We start from the raw sequence: 25,580 nt of genomic DNA on the forward strand, positions 1-25,580 counted from the left end.
GGTTTGTGTAACGTTCAGTTCCGCGTTGAAGGCTGATTACTGAAAAGGCCCATTGACCCAATTTGGAAAAAGGTCTTCCAAGGTTCACGCCAAGACAGCCTCTTATCAAACCATGGACCTATTCGTAATAGGTCCATGATCAAACTAAGGACATGTTCATGACGGTTTCATAACGTGCTGATTAATATTACATCTTTACTGCAGTATGCGTTAAGGGTCAATGAGTTTTCTATTTAGAAAGTAATATGAAAAATAACATAAAACAACGAAATCGATACGTATTTTGAATGGCTTCCCCCCTCCCCCCCCCCTTTTTTTTTATAATTCTGCAGATAATTTGCCCGCACTATTGTCTAAATTAAGGCCCTTTCTTAGTATTTTTCTCAATAAATATCAATAAAAGCCCATATTAGTATTACAATGATGAGGCTTCTTTCGCTGGCAAACATGCCTTCGCATCTATATTCATATAAGAATACTGTAATACCCTCTCTCTCGATTTTTTTAATTATTAATCATTACACAAACCAAATGATATGACATAACGAGTGACTTGACCCCGGCAGGGATTCACTCGCGCAGAACGTCGTATTATGAAACTGGGAACCTCGAAATAGGTATACGACATATGTTGTACCAGGTTGTACGCACGAACCTAGATTGTAGCTTTGCGCTATGTAAATCTTTTATAATTCTTACAACATACACTGCGCGCGTTGTGTGAGCGCTCGTATGTGCAATTACGTAAATTAATTATAGATAGAGGCAATAACAATCTTAACCTAGACTAGTCCTATGCTAGGCTCATACTCATAGTCATAGAAATGTGCTTTTCTCCGCAGGATTGGAGTGTCAATCGACAGATAAAGTGAATCCATACAATTCGTGTGGACTTCAAGTGAACATGTTAATTGTTAGAGGTTCATAACACTAACAGTCGTTTACACAGCCATGTTTCATAAGGATTCGTTTCATAACACTGATCAAGCTCGTCGGGTCGGCCGGGCAGGGCGAGCGGTCTATGGTGTGCGTCGCTAATCCATCTGCGGAGCTCGGAGCCACTAGCAGCTATCCAGTCCCGTGACGTGTGATCATACATACTTAGACCTCTTCATGCATTTCTACATTAATTGGCATCGCATCATTCTTAGTGAGCTTGTTCTAGATTTCAGTCATCCTTATTTTTCACTCTTGATGAGAATAACTTGCTCTTGAGTCTTGTTTCCACGAGTCAACTGATCTACAGTACAACTACAACTACGGTACAGACAGTCTACCGCCACCGGTACATTCTACAAAACAACACACGTTTGTTTCGACCAAGTCTCAAGTCAAGACCAAGAAGACGGAGTAGCCTACTCTGACGAAATTGATTAATGCGATGGGGAATCTGTGCTGTGCAATTGAATTCATTTGAATATGTTGTATGGTCGCTTGTTTAAGCGATACAATTTTTCTACACAATGGAACTGGAAGATTTAGCTACAGAAGCATTCAGGCGATCAAATTTTGAGCTTGCCAGTGACCTAATTGATCGGCTTTTGGAAAAACAGGGACATAATATAGAATTTCTTCTCATGAAGGGCGATTCTCTTGCCAATATGGGGAGGCTGAATGAAGCGTTGAGCGTGTACTCCCATGCGTTTCGCATGGGAGACATCAGCAGTGATAAACTTCATGGATTTGTTAATGCTTTGGTGAAAAATCTTAGCCAAAATGCCGGGCGTGACATCTCAAAAGATCTTGGAAAGTTTTCCTGTTCTGTGTGCCGTGGTCTTCTTTCCAAACCAACAACTCTCCTTTGCGGACACACATTTTGTAAAACTTGTATCGAACACCAATCAAAACGTTCTTGTGTTATATGTAAGTTCCCATACAGTTCTAATGGCAGTAAATGTAAAAAACTGACTCTAAATGTTACTCTTAGTGATCTTATTTTGAAGTACTTTCCCCATGAAGTAAAGTCTCAGGAAATCAAATCAGCTGGTAATGAATTATTCAAGCTGGGCAGACATTCAGAGGCAATGGAGAAATACAGCTTCGCAATAAAAACAGGTAAAGACTAACTTCAAACTCATTTCGTAGCTATATGTATAAAGTACTAATCTGTATTATAACTAAGACTACTTAAGTTCAGAATTATTTTTCAAATGATGGCTGTAGTGCAGTGTAGAATACACTATACATGTAGATATTTGTGATGCCCAAAGTAACTTTGTTTGCTGTTTGAAATTGATAATTGAACGTTGCATTGTCTAGTTATATTTATCCTGACATTTATCACACCTAGTAAAAAGTAAAAATATAAAATAAAATTATAAACCCAACTAATGACAAACTTGAAATAAATGTAACAGACAAAGTTTAAAATATAAAACAGAAAAAAGAGGAAAGAAACAGATACTACATGTATATGTACATCAAGTTAATGACTCAGGCTCTATCGATGTATTCAAATTAAGACTCGATAACGTTTGGTGGTCTGGGCGTTTCAATCTTCAATGATCAAAACTGTCTTTACCCTTCATATATATGCAAGTTTTTGCATTTGTTTATGGAGATGGAAGAATGTATTCAGATGAAATGATGGAGGTCAACAGGATAATGTGTACATGTATCTCGCCTCATAACATGATGATGATGATGAATGATGACTGGATAATGGCAGTTATGGCACTATAAGTTACATCTTGTACCATCTTGCATACTCTAGGTCACAGCATTCTTAAAGTCTGAAGTGTACAAGAGGTACGGTATAGTCCTATAGAATTATTACTGCAGTGTATATGACCTTTTGATGTTAACTGGTTGAATATAAACATTCTCAAAACTTGAATATATTCATTTATCTTATGAACCCGCACTTGAAGTTATATGCTTTGATGATTCTGGATACATATACAGGTACATACAAACTCAAGAGTGATCTGTCTTTGAACAAAATCCAAGGTCCTACAGGAATTTCTTCTTTCTGCCTCTGAAACTAAAAGGATTGGGAATTTGAATTGAAAGTTTCACTCCTAAAAATTGTGAAGCAATCCCTGGGACTAGTGACAATTCAGATACTAACAATTGTACAATGAGGCATAACTGCAAGTCTATGGACATACATGCAAGTCTATGGACATACATGCATATGAAAAGTTGCATCAGTGATAGGTCTATCGGGAAATCATATTGGTCATTGTGAGATATTGGTATTGCTAGCTTGGCGTGGGGAAACTTCCCTGCTTGGTGCCTGAAAATAATCAAAGTTTAGATCCCCTTTAAATTGCAAGAGCTGGTATTATGTAAAAACAATCAATGATGTAAATCTAAAAATAAAAAATTATTACATTTTTTCAGAGTATGCTACAAACCTTGCATTTTTTAGTATTTCTGTTGAAGGCCAATTAGCATCCACTATTACTAAACCACTTCACAAGGGATTGAGATTACATGATTAAGATCCTTGGCATGTCCCAGAATCAAACCAGAAAATGGGTCACAGTTCGGTATAGGTATTACCCAAAAGGAAGTTTTGTAACAGTCCAGTTGATGACAAATGGGGATTCTATTCCCATTGTCTGTGTGTACTTGTATTGTTTGCATGCCTACTCAACCATGCCCCCCATGGACTCTTACGTAAGATCGTCTTGCGCTGTCTAATAATAGCTACAAGCACATGTGTGCAGTGCAAGTATATGCACACGTCACATGTACACTGTCATTTCCAATCAGTATATTATTTATTTAGTTAGTTCCCTCAAACCCTCACCAATATTAATATTTTTTCCTGCTATTTGAAAAAAAAAGAGTTTTGTCAGGAATCAGAATGATCTTCCCTTTTTTCTGATTACAAAATAAAGAAACTCAAGAAGAGACAAAAATAAATGAGGTACACTAAAATATCTGATCATGGAGTTTGAATTACTGGTATGGCTTGGACAGTCATTATCAATTTTTCATGCTCAGTTTGTAGATTCCACCCCCTGTTGAATTATGTGGAATAAACATTTCTGTTACTGGGGCAGTTCTTTGCTCGCAAGGTCTGTGAAAAATTAAATTCTCAAGATTTCATATAATTTAACACTTACTGTAGTTGGAGAAAACACCAATTTCATGAGAAAGTCTGAAAAGACCCCCAATAAATGTCACTTCATGCATATCATTGTGATCTGGACTCCCAGTATAGTTGTAAAAAAAAGGAACTTTTTTAAAATCATGAAGCTGATATGTAAAAATATTATGGTTTTTATTGAAACTGTTTAGTGTAAAGCAGGGAATTTGTACATGTACCGGCTGTAAGCATATTTTATGGTATCATTGCAGTTTCCTGTATTAGAAATAGAGATATGTTTATCTGTAGCTGTATTCCATGTACATGTACATACAGTATGTAGCGAGTATGAATAACATCTTCTTTATTACTTGGGTTGCTGTACACGAACACATGAACTTTGGTTTATAATGCACATGTACATACATAATGTGCATTCCCTCATATTGGCCCAGTTTGATGTTCACCTATTCTCAACTCCATGCTTCAAAACACAGCCCCACTGGTACTGTAGTCTACAAATGTAGACCCACATCTGCAGTGTGTGTACCTCAGCTGATTCAACGAGTCTGCATAGCAGACTAGGTCTACTGAAATGGCTCGCTCCGCTCGCCCTTCACGAGCCATTCAGAGTCTGCATAGCAGACTAATGGTACTGGGCAAACAGACGCACTCCCCAAATGTTGTACAACACATAAAGGGCAGAGATAGGGTCTGAAAGAGAAGGCTAGTCCATACCAGAATGCACGGGTTATGAAACTGTGCTCGTTACATCATGAGGTTAACTGTGCTTTATGAAAGGGACAGATTATGGGTTTGTGTTGTGTAATAAATGCATACATACGTGTACATTGTACTCCCTGATTGACTGTCAGCTGGGAAGATGTCAAATGAGCTTCAGGAAAGTTGGGATTTTCCCTAGACAGCCAAATAAAACAGGTGAACATGTTTGAAGGGTCCCCCCTATTTTTTTTTTTTAATGTTGAATTCAGTAGGCCCCATACATGAGTATAGACATGATGTAATAGTGTTTCTTGAGATACAGGCCTACATGTACATATACATGTACATGAATTTCTGATATGCAAATGATTACATGTATCTGTTTATTGTTCAGTTGTACAGTGGAGGGGGGGGGGTCAGGGCCTGTGCTTGTTATTGTTTAATTGAAAAGTAGTTGGTTGGATCCATTGTATTGTTTTTTAATGACACAGAAAAAAATGAAATCAAGTATGAAAACACATGTACCTGTGTGGGCATTTTTTCAAATTACTTTCTGCAATAAGACCTATTCATTAACAGTAGTTTTATCAATAGGCCTATGTATTTATTTTTTCATATGTTTGTACATGTACGTGGTTGTACAGAGTATTTGTAGATTTTTGTTACCTGTTGCAAATTCCTAGTCCATTGTGACTTTTGTGTAAATTACACTGTACTAGTACTTTAATAACCTACTTACATGTAACACTGTTCTAATCAAATAATTAGATCAAGTAGAAATCCAATAATCAATCCCTTTGTGTTTTTAAATTATTGACATTGATTTGCATCAATCGGTAGGCCTACCTGTACATGTACATTTACATCATGTATTTCTCCCTAACAGAGATAAATTGATTAATGGACTTTCAATGCATGTACAGTACATGTTTGTTTATTTTCTTATATAATTATATTATGCAGTAGATCTGGATTATTGAAATGTAAAGATTTTATGCAATAAACTAAAACATTATTTTTTTTCTGTTGTTAATAGCACCGGGCGATCACCTGTGTCTCAGCAACAGGTCCCACACTTACAACGTCCAAGGTCTCTTCAGTAAAGCCTTGCAAGACGCCACTACAGTATGTCAGATGAGACCTGACTGGGCAAAGGTATGTCTCAGTTACATACATGTATCTACATGTACATGTATCTGGAGTGCATTACATGTACATGTACATCATAATGAGGTCAATGTATATATGCAATATGAAATGTGATTCATGCTATGAAGTATGCCAGTATTTCCTTATTACATGTACCGGTATTTGGATAATTTTCATCTAAATCAGTGTATTTTGAAATTTTGATAAACATCTTGTACTGTATGCAGTGTGTATGTAACTTCATAAACTGCATGTTAATATCATGATATAAATCCTTTATGAGAGTGCTAAAGTGTGAAAATAATGGGGAAACAATCAGCAAGTTTCTATATATTTTTTTATATTTGAAAAGATGTGTACTTTGAATATATTGCTCAAAAATTAACCTCCTAAAAAGTTTTTCATTAAACATCTTGATGAATAAATAATAAAAAATACTTGTGGGGATGAAGGTGAAGCTTATATGTATTATTGCATTTCATAAAAAGAGTTGTCGATAATTAATTTGACAAAGTCAGTTTTAGACAGTTACCATAAAAAACAGTCTGACCAGAAAACCAGCTTTCGATGTGATCTTCTTGGGCACACCCCAAAAGTGAATATAAATGGTATCAATCACAATTGTGATTATATGTATGTTGCTGATGTAACCCAGAAGTTGAAACATTTTTGGAGACAAGCCTTTTTTTTGCATGTGAACAGGGCTTCTACAGGAAAGGAACAGCATTAGTAGGCCTAGGCCGGCAAGAAGAAGGACTAGAAGCTTTCTCCAGGTGTCTCACGTTGGATCCATCTTTTCATTCTGCAAAGGTCTCCCTCACCAAGGTATTTATCTCTCAGTTTTAAATTTATTCCCATGGCAACAGGGCTCATCAGCCAATCACAATCGAGGTTTCTACGGTAGTTATAATAGTAAAGTTTGTGACACAAGCCCCTTGTGCTGATGAAGTACATCCATATACATGTACATGTATACATAGCAAAATCTTGTTTCTAGACCTGTGATTTCTTGTAAAGCTCACCTTATCTCTCTACATGTACGTGTGTGTGCAATTGCACACAGTCTATGGTAGACTCAACACAACATTTGCCTCCTTGTGGTAGGAGGCTACCCCTGCCCCCCCCCCCCCCCACTACTACCACCACAAAGCTCAACAGCATTAGAACAATCTGAAGGGAGAGAACAAAATGAAGACAAAATGAAATAACCATTTAACTACATGTACTGCTTTATATAAAGCCTCTTGTTTATGAACAACTGATAGGGTGTACAATCATACTATTAATCGTATCTGTCAGTCTCAGACAAAAAGATACCACCAGTTGTAAATTCTGATGTATACATGTTATGATGCACCCCCCCTCACTTCCCCCCTGATGTAACCAAGTTTCCTTTTGTTTGTACACAGGTCCTCCACACACTACTTCAGCCTGTCGATGCGAGCAGTGTGAAAGCCAACGAGATGCAACGGTCCCCGTCTCTGAGTAAGCTGTACGTCAATGAGGCATTCGATGACGGGTTGGAGGAGGTGAACAGAGTGGAAGAACTGAGTGGTAGAATGGGACCAGGAGAGGAGAGAGAAGATGGGAAGAGACAGGAGAGTCCCGTCAAGGTGAGTTTGTTCATTCATCCATCCATTCATTCATCCATTCATTCAATCATTCATCCATCCATACATGTACATTCATCCATCCATCCATCAATTCATTCATTCATCTATCCATCCATCCATTCATTTATTCATTCTCCATTCATTCTTTCATTCATTCCATTCATTCATGTCTTGATTCATCCACCCATCCATTCATTAATTAATCAATTATTTTCATTTCCAGGATCACATTAGCAAAGATCAATATAATAATAATGATATATAGAAATACTGTATTGTTTTAATTCCTTATCCAATCTTTCCTGTGATGTTTAAGAACAATATGATTCTATTGTGCACACCATTGAGTTACAATTTTACACCAAAGGAAAGTGTTTTTATGTAACTCACTGAAAACATGAGCCTATGTTTGAATCAATATTAACCATACCAACGATAGATCCTTTCAACAGCAATGTTGATGAGAAAAACAAATTCAGAACATCTCTGTTTGTGACTTTGTGTACATATTGATTTTTCTAATGCATTTCATTCAAAGTCGGTGCTAGGTTTAAATATTACGCTACCAATTTTTTTTGGTGTATTTATGTATTTATTGAATATAACGTTTTTACAAAGATCTTCATGAAAAAGTACAAAGGTATACATAATTTACATCAAACGACATAACACAGGGTCACAATACAAGACAACATTACAGCACAAAACAGCACAGAACAAGACAGTACAGGACAGTTAACACAAGACGTTGTCTCTCTAAAAAGTAAGACACCAGCGTCCTGACGTTAGCAACATTTAAATATTGGGTGCCGATAGATCACGGGATTAAAGGGTATAACTCCCCTTGGGATATTTTTGTTTGACTTTGCATTTGTCTGGATTGTACTTCTATCAGACTTTTCATATCTCTCTTCACAGCATAATGTAAATACAGGCACAACCCTCGACCGGAGGAAATTCTCACCGGTGGAAAGAAAATATACCAAAAAGCGCCTACCAAGTCAAACGGATGGTAAGTCAGCTGTACAGTATGGTGAACATTTTGAAGTGTTATGTAATCAGAGAACCCTTTTCTGTCAATTTTACTGTAGTCAGACAAAGAAGCAAATATTACGATATCTGTTTCTTAACACAAGGAGGGGTATGTTCAGGATTGAAAATAATGATTTTGCCAGTAGCATATTGCTCGTACTTCAGTTATGATTTCTCGTTGGTCATATGATTACATAAGATTAGTCCTCTTGATAACAACAAATACTGTATCTATCAAAGTGCATATTACTAGTACATGTATGTGATATGTCATCACATTACATATAACAGTAGATGATACCTACTCATTGAATTCTTGAAATATTGATAATTACACTCCCATGCATCTTTCAAGATCCTAAGTATCTTTTAGAATAATAAAGAAATTGATTCTATCATACAGTGGATTGTAATAATACATGGTGGTGATTTTTTCTTGCTTTGTTCTCACTGATTGAAGTTTGTATCATACTCTGTTAATAAGGATTCTTTCCATTCATTACAACAGTATCAGGGCAGTGTTGTATCGCTTTGTATCAAATAATCTCTTTGAAATGATAGTTCAAAGTACGGCTTGTTATTCAACTATTTTAGGGTTGATAATGATGTATGTAGAGACTAGACCCCTGCAAAATTTAAAGAGAGAGTTATTCCCACCTACATGTAATTGGAAGCTTTTCATCTTGTAAGTGTTCATGTAGTGCCCTGGAGATAAGCTAAATGTGTAACAGCCGAGTTGAAGTTGATTCTAAAATATAGCTAGGCAATTATAGCATTGCCTCAAAATCTGTATGGTCTCATACATGTACATACGCTAGGGATGTGGTGTATTTAGTTTATGGAGACAAAAACCTGCAGCTATTGTGCGTTCTTTAATCCTCCTTTAACTCCTGGGGTGGGGTATTTTGTTACTTCTCACCACAGGGGGGGGGGGGGCAATATCGCCCCCACAAGATCTTGGCAGCAGATCGCAATCGAACTTTGCACAATGGTAGAGAATAGATTAATGTATGTGATTGTGTGGGTTAATTTCACTTCATTCATAAATTTTATTTGTTAGGATTTAATTATGCTAATTTTATTAATGAAATCCCTCATCTTTTGCAAATGCAATGTCCTAGAGTCATTCTGCAGCTTAGCTATTGTGTAATTTTTACAGCAGATCGTCGCCTTCCCGCACGAAGGCCGTTAGCGCGCCCTGCATGTCGCCTTCCTGCACAAAGGCCGTTAGCGCGCACTGCACGTCACCTTCCTGCAGTGAACAGTACGCGCTAACGGCCTTTGTGCGGTAAGGCGACACGCAATCCGCGCTAACAGCCCTTTTGCTGGAAGGCAAAGCACTAACGGCCTTTGTGCGGGAAGGCAACAAAATGTAGAAGTGGACATGGTTCTGACTTACGACTTTGCTCGTTAGTTGAGATTCAGTCTGTTGCAATTTTCATTGTATCCTCCATTCTCCCCCCTGTTTTTTTCTTTTACAGAGCAAATTCACCCTTTCACAGACGGCTCGTCTCCTGATGCCAAAAACCAGAGTAAACGGTTCAAGAAGTGTCCCTTAAGTATGCTTGGGAACAAGGGATGCGGGGAGAGGGAACAAGGTATGTAGTGCAACATGCTTCAAAGTATTCCTATTTCTTTTCTTCCAAATCATCCATACTCGTATATGCACATGCATGTATTTGAAGTAGTCCAGATAAGGGCATTTCTATGTGTAGTAACAGTGCTTGAATAATGCATGAGTGAGAGCATCGTGGTCTAGTGGTTCTGACTTGTACCTATTAATCAGTGGGTCATGGGGTCAAATCCTCTTTAGCTATTAATGCGCTTCAGTAAGAAATTTATCCACATTGGCTGCATGCTACCCCTGTGAGATTTATCCCCTGAATGCTCTCGCGCCCACCATGTGGTGGCTCAGCATCAGCCGGGGTAATAATAATATACCAAGTACTAGGAGAGTATATGCATATAGTTAGCAAAAACTATTTAAATAGATCTTATATCATTCGTAAGTTAGTATTTGTTATTGTCATTATGACCTTTTTCTAATCTACAGATTATTGATAATAATTTTATTATCAATCTTCTCTGTTTTTTTTTGTCTATGGAGTAGTTGTGAAACCGGGGCCAGGATATACTAGTATACAGTTTATCAATGATAATTTTATTATCAATCTTTTCTTATTCTGTTTTTTTTTTCCTCCATGGAATAGTTGTGAAACCGGGGCCAGGATATACTATACCCACTGACATGATTGAGAAAACAGACTTTGAATGCAGTCTGTGTCTAAGGTAAATATAAACCCTTGAAGTCTCTATTATTATGACTTCTGGGCCCTGTCTTACAAAGAGTTACCATTGATCCAATCAACCGTAACTCTATGGAAATCCATCAGTGTCATAATTTTTTCTACTGGAAATTTGCACAATGTCCTTTGTAAACAAAGAGAAACACAGTGAATTTTCACAGTGAATGCATGAATATGCATCATAGTTAGAAAATATTTTATATAAACATGCATAATAGATGTTGATGTTGCTGGCTTTCGGATGGCAGAGTTACCTTAATGGTAAATGTTATGGAACAGGGCCCTGGATCCCATTGCACAAAATTTAGCGATTGATGATCTTTGGATAATTTCTACGATTGATCATACTTATTAACAGATGAAATCAATCATTAAAATCATCTCTACGATCGATTGTTAGCTTGATGTAACACGGCCCTGATGGTCAAGGTAACGACAGACTTTGCCATTCTATGATCAATGATAATTTCACTAGAAATGATGGTATGGTTGGTTGTCGAGTGGTCAATGTTATCGCTATCGATTGTGATCTTAACATCAGTTCAAAGTCATCAAATGATGAAATGGTAACATCTGTGGAAACTTTGATATACATGCTAGTAATTGCTGGGTTATCGATATTTACATGGCATGGCATATATGCAAAGTTATCATCACTAGAATTTTTGGAAAAAATAAATGGAAAATGTGAGCACACTTATCACACCCATTCACACGGGAGCATAGCATGACATGTTGGCTTAGGGCTTCATTGGCATTTTTGTGATAACAGAAACTTGGACTTTTACATTGTTTATATACGGTGTATATCTATGGTATAAAGATATATACAGTTCCTGCTCATTAAATAATGGCTGGGCTCTCTATTCTGATAACGTAATCAGGGTTTAATCTAACATTGACCTATTCTTAATACAGCTTGTATAATTTTACGAGTCTGCATTCAATTGAATTGACCTGATAACTCGTAAGACTTTGGACTTCAATGGTTATTATTTTTATCTCATGATGGGTCATATTTGTTCCATCAATGTGAACTTTTTATGTGGGATGTATCATAATACCAGTAACATGTAAAGTAAAATATACAGTCAACTGTTGATTTGAGCGTAACTGAGTCTATGGAAAAATAAATTTACAATCGGCTTCTGTGAAAACGGAGTGTATTATCTTTGTTACAGCCCCATGTTCCTTATCGGTGTTTAAACTATGAAAAAATACACATGTACAGGTGGTTTATTTCTGATTCGCCTAATGCCAATTCGTCCAATTGCCAATTCGTCTACTATCATTTGTTCTACCATCAGTTCGTCCACTCACCACATGGTCCACTTTCATTTAGTCTAATGCCCTTCCATCTACCTGTAATCAACAGTTGGTCCAATAGTCATTTAGTCCATTAACCATTTGGTCTAATTGGACTAAGTGTTAAATTGAATTAAAATGAAATGGATATAAGACCAATTGGTTGTAAACGAAATGGTCATAGACGAAATGATGATTTGACGTAGTGATAATTGAACCAAATGGCTGATGGACCGAATGGGAGTTAGACGAAATGTTGATGGACAGAATGGCATTAGACTAGATGAAAGTAGACCATGTGGTGAGTGGACGAATTGGCAATTTAGAGTACAGGTGACCCTGCCTTAAATTTGAATCTCTATGGACCACAGATATTTTGAAATCACATTTCAAAATGAAGTATATCGCACTCGTTTGAAAACGCTCTTGCGCAATACATAAGGAAACTTAAGTGAAACCCCAACAATAATACTAAAAATAATTGGCATTGGAATGTAAGAATTCAGTAATGCCATCTACCTCCATGGTAATACACATGTATGCACGCCTGTTGCACCATGTGACAACCGAAGCATGAACGCAGATGTGTGTATGATATAACAGAAAACTAATTATCTATACTTTGAAATGTTTTTAAAATATGGTTCTATTCTGTCTCATATGCATATTGTTCCATCAACTTGCCTCGACTTTCTTTGATCATTTTTTGTCATACCGAGATATTGTACATGTGTTCAGTATTTAAAAAAAAATCTCATTGGTACATATTTTTCATTAGCAATAGACCATATCAGCAAACTTCATCCCTTGTGGTTAAACTTTGAATGAATAAACAATCCCTTCATATATCTTTCCAGGTTGTTCTATCAACCTACTACTACTCCATGCGGCCATACTTTCTGCCGAGGATGTTTGGATCGTTGCCTTGACTACAGCCAGTCTTGTCCTCTTTGTAAGCAGTCTTTAACTGAGGTAAGCTTTTGTTGAGTTTTGATAATGCCATATTGTTTCCTAGATCGCATGATGTAAATGCAATATTATATCACAAAATCTTAAATCATGAAAAGTTCTAATTCTGTCATTCTTTCACAAATTTTTGTCAAACTTTCATTAACATGTTTCTCTCTTCTTTTTGGTTTGTTTAAAATATATGAGGTACATTTAATCTTCGGATTGAAATAGGCTGCCCGATGTGACTTTAAAGTTATATATGTATTTCTTTTTTGATATTTTTTTATTCTTAATTTGTCTTGGAAGGTAGAACAAAAATAAAGTAATGTTATGGGATACATTTGAATTCATATTACTTCTTTATCTTATTTTTTTTTATGTAAAGAAAAACAAATAAAAAATGTGAAATGATTTAGAAATTTTTTTTTTTAAGAATTAAAAATCCTATTATTTTTTGAAAAGCAAGGTGCCAATCAAGCAAAAACACAAATTATATAATATGTAATGAAATACAGATTATTATGACTTAATCCCCGTAATCATTACATTTTCTCCCACAAAATAATAAGATATATGGAAGAAATATTTTTTTTTTCTTCTTCCACTAATACGAGTCAAGCACATGAGAAAAAGACGTATTACGAAATATACATTCATTTTTCATTAACATAATATTTCAAGCCTCATGAAAGAAATACATTTTTTTTTCTCCCACCAGTACCAAGCAATTAATCGAGATAAGAAAGTAACATACATCTTGCAAGAGCTTATGGAGTCCTTCCTATCGTCAGATTATGCTGAGAGGCAACAGATCCATAGAAAAGAACTCGACCAAGTAGCCAGGTGAGCTTAAATCATCTCATGGAAAACAATTAAATCAAGTAGGATTTTTTTTTTGTATCATACATATGGTCTTTGGAACCACAGCAATCGGTTTGACTTTTAATAATATTCGATGTAGAGGATGTAAACATGTTTGCATTGTCTATTCTGAAAACATTCTTAGGATAGCAGGTGAATATGACTCTACTACTACTACAAAGAATAATAATAATGTCATATTTGACTGAGGGTAGCGATTTCAGTTCCTACCACTGCTAACAACAATAACATAAAGGTTTATAATAGTTTCTTATATCACCGAGGGTAACCAATTCAGCAATTCTGAAAACTGTTCTCCCAAAAGGCCCTGCTTAACATGATGATGTAAGGTTGAGTTATGTAAGTTCATGTGCATTTACAAAAAAGAATCAAGGAGGCTTTGTTTTGTATCATCTATTCTGTGAATTATTTTGAGAGCATTCTTTATCAAGACAATTTGCTGAAATCAGTTTCTTTTAATGAATCTGTCCTTACAAGCCTAAAGTAAATGTACATGTAGGGGTCCTTACAAGCACCAATTAGAATTGGAGCTCTCGTGCTAATTAAAAGATGAAGCCATAATTGATCAGTACATGTAGGCCTTTATGTAATATTTCTCTTTCTCTTTTGATATTTTTTTTTTGCTAGTGGAGAGACTGTTTGATTGATTGGGTTGACTGAAATGAATTGAATTATTGATGAAAACAGCAATCCAACAGATACAAGGTTAACATTCCCAGCTTGTTAGCATAATCAATCAACTTTATCATGTATAAAATTGAAGTGAAAGAGCAAATCCTTTGTTTTATTGAATTAAATCAAATTTTTGGTGGAAATTCATCAAAATTGGTTGAGTGCTCAGGTGGACCCATTATTTCAGTTCAAATATGCAATACAAATATACACAATTATTATTTTCATGATTTAACAAAAATCAAACTTTTTGTTTTTTCTTTGATTTTTTTCAAACTACAGTCATGCATTCCAAGATGGCGGCACAATTCCTGTATTTGTGTGCACCATTGCCTTACCCACAATTCCCTGTCCTCTCCATGTATTCGAGCCACGGTACCGTCTGATGATACGTCAAGCTATGGAGTCTGGAGCAAGACAGTTTGGGATGTGCATCTCTGATGATGAAAATGAGTAAGGAAAATAGATTTGAATTTCTTTTTTGAGAAATATTTTATCATTTTGCGATAAGCATGTTAATTGCAATAAGGTTTCTTTCTAGAGTTATTGCAGGGCCCTAGTGCACAAAGTATAGTGACTGATCATGCAGCTATTTGTATGATTGATTGTGCAAAATACTATTAATGCAATCAACCAATGACTGAGACCACACAATTTAGATATTGTTGCAAACAAACACAACTAAAAAAAGAAATAAATCACAACTTTATTTCCAACCAATCAGACATCCATATATGGGGAATATATTAATTTTATTGTGTTGCATTTAAGAGTTACTCTGTAATCAATGAGTCCCTGGGCCCTGTCCTATGAAGAGTTGCAAAATATTGCAAGCCAGGACCCAGATGCATCAACCACTGTAAACAATCAGCCTTCATGCATTACCTTGAATCTTACCATCTTCCCATCCTCCAGATTTGCGGAATACGGCTGCATGTTGGAGATCAACCAGCTGGAGTACCTTCCCGATGGCAGGTGTGTCTTGGGGACAGTCGGAGGTAGGAGGTTCAAGGTCCTGGAGCGAGGAATGAGGGACGGCTACAACACCGCCAAGGTGGAGTTCTTGAAGGATACCATAGCAGAAGGTAAGGTGTTCGGAAGCAGGGATGGATGGGAAGGAGCGTAGAAGAATTACGTTTACAAGGGCATCTTTTCATGAAGCCTGTCAGCACTGACAGGTTGTATTTCACTATTTCACTGGCAATTCCCATTCCAACAGTCAGTATTTGGGGTTTCCCAGGGCTCGGTGATTGGCCCACTGCTGTTCTTTTTGCCCTTAAGATGGCATTCTCCTAACCCATTGAAACTCTTACCAATGTAACAGTGAGTGACCAGTGCTTCTTGACCAATCAAACTGTAGATTTCACTGAAATTGGGAGAGCTGAAAACGTATGTCATGAAGATCGGACAACTTTCACCTACTCTGTGTTCAGAAGCTTGTTCTGATAGCAAGATTTTGATGGAAAGTAAACTGTGAAGTGTTGCCTCAGTGAGAATTTCATTAATCTGAATGCACATGAATTTTCATGTTATAGTTTTTACTCTATGTTGTTGCAATTATTTCAACAAAAGTTTTATTCTCCCAAGCAAACCACCAATTAATTGATATTCTCAAGTAAAATTTGCCGATCATTTACGTCACTAGAACAGTCTTACAACAATTTCTGTGTTCAAATTCAATGTGAAGCTCTGTGGGAGTTTCACTCAGTCATCAACAAAAGTTACTCTCAAATCTTAGCTGAAATATAGAGGCTGCAGTGCCTGATTAGTTCTATTCTCGATATGCATTCTGTTCTATCATCTAATCACATTTATACCTGTTCATATTATTTGCATTCTAGGTGAAGGCGGAAGCGAGTTGCGGGCTTTGAATAATTCGGTTTACCAACAGGCTCGTACATGGTTTGTCAATCTGCCCATCTACCATCAGACCCGCATTGTTGATCATTTTGGTCCCATGCCTCAACAAGCCAGTGAGCCTCAGGTAAGCTAAGTTGCAACAGTAGTTCTCTTATGATTAAAAAACAGAAAGTAAAACAGTGTGAACAATTCTTTTTATTTGTTTGAATACAAAATCTAAGAAGATCAGATTGAAGTAGGATTGACAGGGGAGTGTTTCATGCAGCCTCTTGTCTGTGATTTTCACTGACAATTTTGCGATGAGCTAATAAGATGCAAGGATTTCAGTAGCTTATAACAAATAGTCAGTGAAAAACCATTATTTGTTTCATGAAATGCACCCCCTGATATCACTCTTAAGAATCAACTATGTTCAATTCATACTTCAATGTTCTTGTGTTCATTGAAGTTTGCTGTTTCTCTGTAAGGTAATTTCTTCGGAGTAGTGAACTTAGTTGCCAATGAATAGCATTGGTGTGTTATGGTGGATAGTCTACTGTAAGGTTCTCCATCCTAAGCAAATGGTGATAATGTTGAAATCTTCATTCTCAGTATATGTTACGCAAATCATTTTCTCAAGTTAAGAAAGAGACATTTGTATAGCCACTGAATGCATAATTCTTGATTGTTCAGTCTTGTAATACTCCTCATTTCCTTTTGTACCTTTAGGCAAGTTTCAATGGTCCACAGTGGCACTGGTGGCTCCTCGCCATCCTCCCGCTCCACCCGAGGGTCCAGCTCTCCATCCTCTCCAAGACCAGCCTGAAGGAGCGGCTCCAGGTCCTCCAACGCAGTCTCACACGCATGACCAACATCCCCTCCTGACTACCATTCTCCCGCTCCATCGCCTCAGCCCTCTGGCCCTGGGGTCCATGGGGGCGTCTCTCGCCTGTTCTCTTTTTCCTTTTCATCGGGCTCGCGCTTGGACTCTTGGGCCATCTCGTGGATCTGATCTTTTGAAACTGTAAACCCAATGACATCGAGGGCGCTGTTGAATAGCTAGTTCCTCAGAGAGAGCCTCATAGTTGTGACTCCGAGATGGCCATGAAAAGAATGCTTGTGAAGAAGAGGAAAGTGGTTCAATGTCCCATGTGTAGTGCTACTCCCGCATTCTTGGAACGATCTTCATCTTGAACTTAAGGACAAGCTGGAGATTCCTTGAGAGATTAAGAGACCAGTTTGTAATACTCATAAATGGCTCTGATTGAGAAATGCCATACAACAATACATTAACTGAAAGAGACTTCAGAATAATTCCAAACTGTGATGATCACACCCCTAGATAGTGATCTTTTGCAGTGGCCAGCTTGTTCCACAACCTTGAATCCAACACAGCTTATTTGAAATGGCTATACAGCTCTACTCTGGAGGTGCTTATGTTACTTCTCTAAGTGTCAAAGGTCACCAGAGATCCATGGGAAATTAGATTGCCGATGATGTCATTGGCAGTTTTATGGAGATAAGTCTGTGGATTGCGGAAATGAGGAGCATTTGAGGGAGATACGGAAGGACCAGAAGAAGAATTGATGGAATGGGAGCATTGATGGAGGCCAGATGGGATGAGCTTAGCTCTGCCTTAATCCATCTTAACATAGATAGATGTTGTATATATTTTATAATCAGTTGTATATATCCCTTCCCTCTTTGATACTGCTAAATGATTTTTGTATGTTACTTTTTACTTTGTAGTTTTACATTTACCAGTTCACTCACTCCATCATATCAGATTAACAGGTCTATCTCTTTGTATGTGCTAGTTTTTGCATTTTCTGCAAGTCTGTTTGCCCTTATTCATTGATATCTGTTGTGCTTAGTAAAGGAAGAACTCATGACAGAAGAAATTAAATGCTACACAAGAATTTGGGGTACTTTCTTTCCTTTTTTCTACATAACACTATTAGCATATTTACATGTACATTAACATGATTTAGTTTCGTAGATAGAGCATGCCCAATTACAGACCTAAGGTCTGTTTCATGAAGACTATTGTATGGTAATTTTGCCATCATTGTAACTAACATGGAGAAATTGATTGTAGATGGCTGCTGAGCTCTGGTACCATGGTACTTGCCATGGCCCTTGTACTTATAGAAGTTACATAGTTCTGACAACTTTATCATGTGCAACAGAGGTTTCACACATGCCTACATGTTTTGGTTTTTAACTTTCTGAGATAAGCACATTTCTGTCATAAGAGTCTATTGGTAGTTCATGCAATTTTCAAAGAAAAACAAACAACTTAGAAGTGTAAATTTGATTCTGCTTTTATTGGTTGGAAGTACATGAAGGTGGCCCCAGTTCTAATTTATTGCAGTTTGCCTCATGCATTTAGTGCTGAGTGGTTTACCAATTAGCCTCTCTCACCTCACACTTCAATAATTTGTGTGTGTGTATGTATGCACATTAGTCTTAGCATATAACTAATCAGTATTCTAGGCATTGGGCATTGAATTTTGTACGTTTAATTCAGGAATACATGAAGATTTAAAGAGATCTTAGGATTTACCTGGGGAGCGTTTCATCAACATTTTCATCCGACAAGTTGTCAGATCTGACATCTTTCCCTGATTTTGATTGGCCGAGAAGCAATGTTACCATGGTAACTGTCAGATAAAATGTGACTTGTCAGTCAAAACGTCCTTTCATGAAAAACTCCCCAGGTCCCCATCTTAAAAAGAACTTTTACTATGGAAATCCATCTACATGCATGTCATAATTCATAAAAGGAAATGCACATATATATACAATGTACTGTTATTTGGGAACAAATGAGCACACTGTCTGGTTTAATCAGTGATGGATACATGACTACACATGACTTCAAACAAGAGTACAGTATATTCAAGAGACATAGACATTCTACATGTTGGCATTCCTGGCTTTCCATAGTTGTGACCAATCAGTGAGATGGGGCCCAGTGGGGTGTTTCACAAAGATTTAAGTATGACTTAGAGTCGCACTTAAATACCGAGTTGCTTACGGTATGAAAGGCTTGACCGCATTGGTCAGATCGCGTCATGAGTACACGCACGAATGCGTGCCTATCAATAAGATCGCGCGTTGCATATCATGTCCGCGTCGGAATTTAAGTGCGACTTCAGTCATACTTAAATCTTTGTGAAACACCCCCCTGATGTTTATAGCAACCGTTCAGTATTGATAAACCTGTGTAGACCCCAGGGAATTTGAAAGATAAATATGCGATGCGACCGATATCATCGATGATAACAACCAACTTTTCCGTTTGTGAGGTATTATGCCATGCCATCAGTACGAAATGGCATGATACATGAAGGTGGAATACTTTTGTTACAGTTTGCTTTACCAGTCCTAATTTTGCAAAGAAGTGATATTGATGATAAAAAAAATGTGATTGGCAGAATGAATACTCATGAGTTTTTGTTAGTTCTTGCAAAGTGACACTGAAATGATGAATACGATAAAAGATATGTTGTAGGATTAAGTTATGCTGTAGGAAGTAATTGTACATAGCTAACTTTATGTAGCATTTGAAAGAAGGTTGTGTGTGGTGACAGTGATAACTAATTGTCAAAATGCAGAATGGATCATGAACAGGATATAAAGATTATGTTGATATATTCCAATCACATGCTTAAGTAATATGCAATTTATTGTACTAATCTGAATAAGACTTGTCCTTGCTTAAAAGTGGAAAGGGGGTACAAGTAAGCACAGAGTATAGGATTTATATGCATGTGATGTATCTTGAATGATCTTTTCAATTTTTTAATGACTGACATTTGTTTGGGAATGGTCAAAATCAACCTTCCCTGATAAAATATGTCTAAGTTGTGAATGACATCACAAAGAAATGAAGAATAGTCCTATAATGATATCTGCCAATTGTTGAACTTGATTATAAGGATATCAAATCTGGACAAAAAAATTGGGTATCTTGAATACCCAGATATGGATGAGATTTTCTTCTTGTGATTGGTCAATTATGCCTACTGCTTCTGACAGTTGAGCGATGACCGCTGGTAAATTTTGCTGGACCCCTAGAAGTTTGAGTTAATTTATATTGAAAATAGTGGATTCATTATTGTTTATTTAATATTAAAAAATTGTGGGCTCAAGGAATTCAAGACTGACAAAAGTGTCCATTATTTGGATCTTTTGTCGATGAATATGCTAAATTAGATGTAAGTGTGGTTTCTCAGCATTATCCATGGTTTAAAACCCTGCAACAGTGTCGAGTGAGTCTGGACGTTAGCCTGTAAACCTCTTCATTATATGAAAGTATTGAAATTCAAGCCTTATTTCAAATATCCAGAACTTTGTTAGTTCTTGACTATTTTTTGTAATTGAGGTATCAATTAGCAGATATCGAACTTTAAAAAAATGTGGTTTTCTTTCTTAAACCCAGATACAGCTCGCCAAGTGACTTATTGGAATCCCCTCTTCAAATTATTTTTGCTCAATCATGCATGAATGAGAAATAATCTAGATAATTTCAGATGAGAGAGGAGATTCTAAGCTTTAAAATGGTAGGTAATTTGTCTATTGTATTTGTGATTAAGTTATAATAAATCATCGATAAATCTCGGTTTCGTTTTTTGTACAATGATAAGTCATTATCTTTTGTTATTCCAATACTCGGATTGCATCTTGGATATCTGCCTGAAGTAATGGATTCTTTAATTCATTTACTCAAATAAATATTCTTAATGTTTACTTTAGATCTGAAAGAATAAATATTTAGATAGTACAGTCCAGTATATATGGCTCATACAAACAATACCCACTGAAAAGCCTATGTTTTTTGTTTAAGATACTTATGTACATCCCATTTGTATTTTTTGGGGGCAGGTTTTACTACATGTATTTTCGAATATTCACTAGCAATGTGATTTATGTGATTTATATTTTGTTTGCCTATTTAAATAATTTTCTTCCAAAAAATGTATAAGAATAATGTTGTTATCATGTGTCATTTGTGTAGTGAAGGATTTCTGATGATAAGTATAAGGGTGACTGAGTGCTGGTGTCTGATGATGTTGATAGCATGTCGTGAAATTAGGATTACTGGTATATACATGTATGTATGGTGATACTTGGAATGTTTAATGAAGATGATACTGGTGATGATGATGATGAAGACAATGATGATAATGGTGAGGATGATGATATTTGTGATGATGATAGATGATGATGATGATGACGATGATGATGGTGATGATAGATGATTGTGATGGTGATGAAGATTTTGGATATTGATGATGATGATGATGATGATGATTAAGATGATTAAGATGATGATGAAAGATGATGTTGATGGTGATGGCGTGTTTGTGTTGGTGCTCATACATACATACGTACACCCATACATACATACTAAACCAACAAAAGTAAACATAATCTTAACATTTATGGTTTTTGGTTGAAAAACACAATTTGCATTGACTTTGTACACGTAATCACGATTTTGAGCAATTTTGGTACCAACATGCGCTTACAAAATATTGCGTGATTTCGGAACTGCGTATATATATATATATATATATATATAGGTTCAAACAAAGAAAAGTATAAAGTAAAAGAAAAGTTGGATGCCTCCAACCCAATGGACTAAATGTTTCTTTCCACTCATTTCGTCTGACGTAGATATTTCTTTTCTTTTTCTTTTACTTTTATTTTTCTTTTAATTTTTTTTCCTTGTCTTTCTTTCCTTTTCTTTCCTTTTGCTCACTGTTTTGGATACGCGCATCTTCATGATGCATTATTTTGACGCAATCTAATAAATTTGTCATAACTGGACAAAGCCCTATGGACGAAAATTCGGTAAAAAATTATTGTCCACGGAGTTTTTATACTTTTCTTTGTTTGAACCTACTTATAATCTCCGAGCAGATCATTAGACTTTATTATATATATACCGGTATATATATATATATATATATATATAATTGGTATAGTGTCGAAAATCTGTCTATCTGACGGTCAATCGGATCGGGGTCGCCCTAGCCACTAACCCGTCTCTGTGGTCTAGTGGTTAAGGCACCGGCGTTCAAAGCTGGGGGCCCGGGTTCGATTCCCGGCAGAGACATTTTTCGGCATCACCAATTTTTCCAAAGGGTAGATAGCTCTGGGGAACCTTGATTTAAGCTACGCCTACCATTGTTCTCTTCATCCATTTCTTTACAATATTTAAATAAAAGAGTTGCCAAAGCTGTTGTACATGTATAACTTTACACATTTATATATATATATATATATACACACATATATATATATATATATTTATGTATATATGTATATACCGGTATATAAACATACGTGTTTTTCACGACTGTTTCAGAAACGGATTTTGAATTCTCTTTTTTTGTCACATCATGGGCACTGACGAAGAGTGTGACTTTACCTTTCATTTTTGAGAGCTATGCTCCTTTTAAAATCTACGATTTTATTTCTACGGCATTTACTAAACCTTTTGTGATTATATATATATATCTGCATATAGCGATATATATATGTATTGTATGTATATATAACAACTGTGCTGATAGGACACACATTATAAAAACGTTATTGACGAAAACAAAGAAAGAAAGAAAGCGTATGAAGTGTCAAGTACGCATCCCCATTATCCTCATTAGTATGGAGTTTTTCATTCGTTATACAAGTCTTTTTTTTTTTATTTCCATTCAGCTGCAAGTGTTGTAACAACAAGCTATTCATCTCCTAACCATGCTTGTATAACCTGCAGCTTACCGAACGGTTGAACTACTTTTCAATTCTTAAGAGTACAAAAAAAATCGAGAAAACTTGTGTCATGTAATAGCTCGGTCACATTTGCTCTACGGCGGCCGTACGGCGAGTCGAAAACTGCCGTTTTAACATTGTTTGTACCAGCTAAACATAGGTGGTTTGAATAAAAATTAATAAAGCGGCTGTTTTCGACTCGCCTTAAGGCCGCCGTAGAGCAAATGTGACCGAGTCACCGAGGTATAAATCGAAATCCTTGAATGTTTTTTTTTCGGAATGTCTATTACATTCAACGTGTTCACGGGCGTCGTCATGGGGGGCATCCCCCTTGATTTTTCAAGTTGTGGTTGGGGGGGGGGGGGGGTAAAAACTAGGAAGACGAAAATAAGGAGGAAGGGAATTTTTTTTTCTTCAAATTTATTGTGTACCTCATATAATACTTAGGAATATAATGACGTCAACTTTACCCCCTCAAAAATATTGCATGCCATGAAACTTCATTGTATCATATACCCCCCTTCTTTTTTTTACATGGTAGTTGATTTCTCAAGTAAATTTATGTAATTGATCAAGTAATTTTGCAATGACGTTTGCTGCAACCCATCTACGATTACTAATTCATGGACATTTGTATTCATTCATTGCATATATATATATAAATATGTGTGTGTATGTATATATATGTGGGTGTATGTGAGGGAGAGTGTATATGTGTGTTCCGGTTAATTTAATATAAAGCGAGGGGTAAGACAGGGGGATCCCCTCTCCCCATAATTGTTTCTGCTATGTATTGAAATACTTGCTCTGGCAATAAGGAAAGACAAAAAGGTTGAAGGAATTCAATTTCAGAACCATGAAATAAAGCAAATTTTGTATGCTGATGATATATCATTGTTTGTAAAAAAAAATACACACTCTTTAGAACGTCTTCAATACCTTTTTGAAGAATTCGAGAAAATTAGTGGTCTAAAAATAAACAAAGGAAAAACTAATATTTTGTGGATGGGTCGGGATAATGACAGACCTCAGACACAGTTGTTTGGGAATTTTGTTCAGCATATTAAAATTTTAGGTGTTTACTTTTCTCTTAATGTTATAATAAAAGAGGACATGAATTACAAAGAAATACTTAGTAAAATAAAAAGACTGTTGGGATGGTGGAAACAAAGGGATCTCACACATGGGGAAAATTCACTTGTTAAAAACATATGCATTGTCAAGGTCAAACTTTGTTTCGTCACTAATAGTGGTTCCTCAGTGGTTGTATGCTGAGGTTGAAAAGATCACATTTGAATTTTTATGGTCAGGAAAAGATCGGATAAAGAGAATTATAATGTACCAGGATTACTCACAAGGAGGTTTAAAAATGATGAATTTTAAGTTGTTTGTAAAGTCTCAACGTTTAATGTGGCTTAAACGATTACTTTACGGAGAACGGGATGCAGGATGAAAGTTGTATTTTGATTTTTGTTTTCGATCAGTTGGGGGAGATTTCTGTTTCTATGTGACTTTGACACTTCAAAATTAAATATAAAATTCCCCCAATTTTATTCAGAAATGATGAAGGCTTGGCAAGACTTAAGGAAATATCGTTATTCTGAAGAGGAGGTTAACCCTATTATATTCAATAATCAACATATTTGTATAAAAGGTAAAACAATTTTTAACAATGATCTTTTCAATAAAGGAATATTTAGCGTTGATCAAATCTTTGATAGTGGCCACTTGAAGCCTGTGACTTTTTTTCAAAATCTCAGTATTACCGCAAATCAACTTCTCCAAATAATAGATATTGTACACGTTATACCAGCAAGTTGGAAAAATTTTAATGGTTCAATAAAGTTTAAAAAAATGGATTTCGTAGACTTTGGGATAAGTATGAATATTGGAAAACAGGAAACAGCTTTTGAAGTAATTAAATAAAAAACAATTTATAACTTGTTTATTACCAATCTACAAGAACTATACAAATTAACACTCAAGGATGGTCACAGTGATTTTAATTTTACTGATGTAGAAATTTGTAAATTATTTGGATATATCAGGAGTACAACTCTTATAAGAAAACAAAAGGGAATTTCAGTTTATGCTTTTACATGGAGCAATATATACAAAAGAACATTTGATAAGATTTGGTTTCGTGGGAGATAATTACTGCTCGTTTTGTTGTACAAACACTGAATCGTACTTTCATATACTCATGTATTGCTTAAAAGTTAAACCTCTGTGGCAATTTTGTATTGATCATTTTTGTTTAGCTGAATTAAGAACTTTGAATTGGAG

General features: G+C 36.1%; 1 protein-coding gene across 1 annotated transcript; it reads left to right on the forward strand.

The window, feature by feature from the left end:
* The first annotated feature begins 718 nt into the window (after positions 1-718).
* LOC129261973 (LON peptidase N-terminal domain and RING finger protein 3-like) lies at positions 719-21,501 on the forward strand. The gene is made up of 13 exons (XM_064099036.1): positions 719-2,055; positions 5,799-5,917; positions 6,614-6,736; positions 7,321-7,524; positions 8,443-8,536; positions 10,038-10,154; positions 10,767-10,845; positions 13,025-13,139; positions 13,837-13,961; positions 14,955-15,125; positions 15,588-15,757; positions 16,514-16,656; positions 17,241-21,501. The coding sequence occupies exons 1-13, from the start codon at positions 1,464-1,466 to the stop codon at positions 17,394-17,396; spliced, it is 2,208 nt and encodes a 735-aa protein (XP_063955106.1). The 5' UTR covers positions 719-1,463; the 3' UTR covers positions 17,397-21,501.
* Positions 21,502-25,580: the final 4,079 nt, after the last annotated feature.

Source organism: Lytechinus pictus, chromosome 5, assembly GCF_037042905.1.
Source record: "Lytechinus pictus isolate F3 Inbred chromosome 5, Lp3.0, whole genome shotgun sequence".
NCBI classification, from domain to species: Eukaryota; Metazoa; Echinodermata; class Echinoidea; order Temnopleuroida; family Toxopneustidae; genus Lytechinus; species Lytechinus pictus.

Bases quoted from the DNA above. Each gene is read 5' to 3' on its own strand.
- LOC129261973 (XM_064099036.1), top strand. From the start codon at position 1,464: ATGGAACTGGAAGATTTAGCTACAGAAGCATTCAGGCGATCAAATTTT. The intron at 5,918-6,613 runs GTATGTCTCAGT...GCATGTGAACAG, and splicing joins TGAGACCTGACTGGGCAAAG to GGCTTCTACAGGAAAGGAAC. The intron at 13,962-14,954 runs GTGAGCTTAAAT...TTCAAACTACAG, and splicing joins GAACTCGACCAAGTAGCCAG to TCATGCATTCCAAGATGGCG.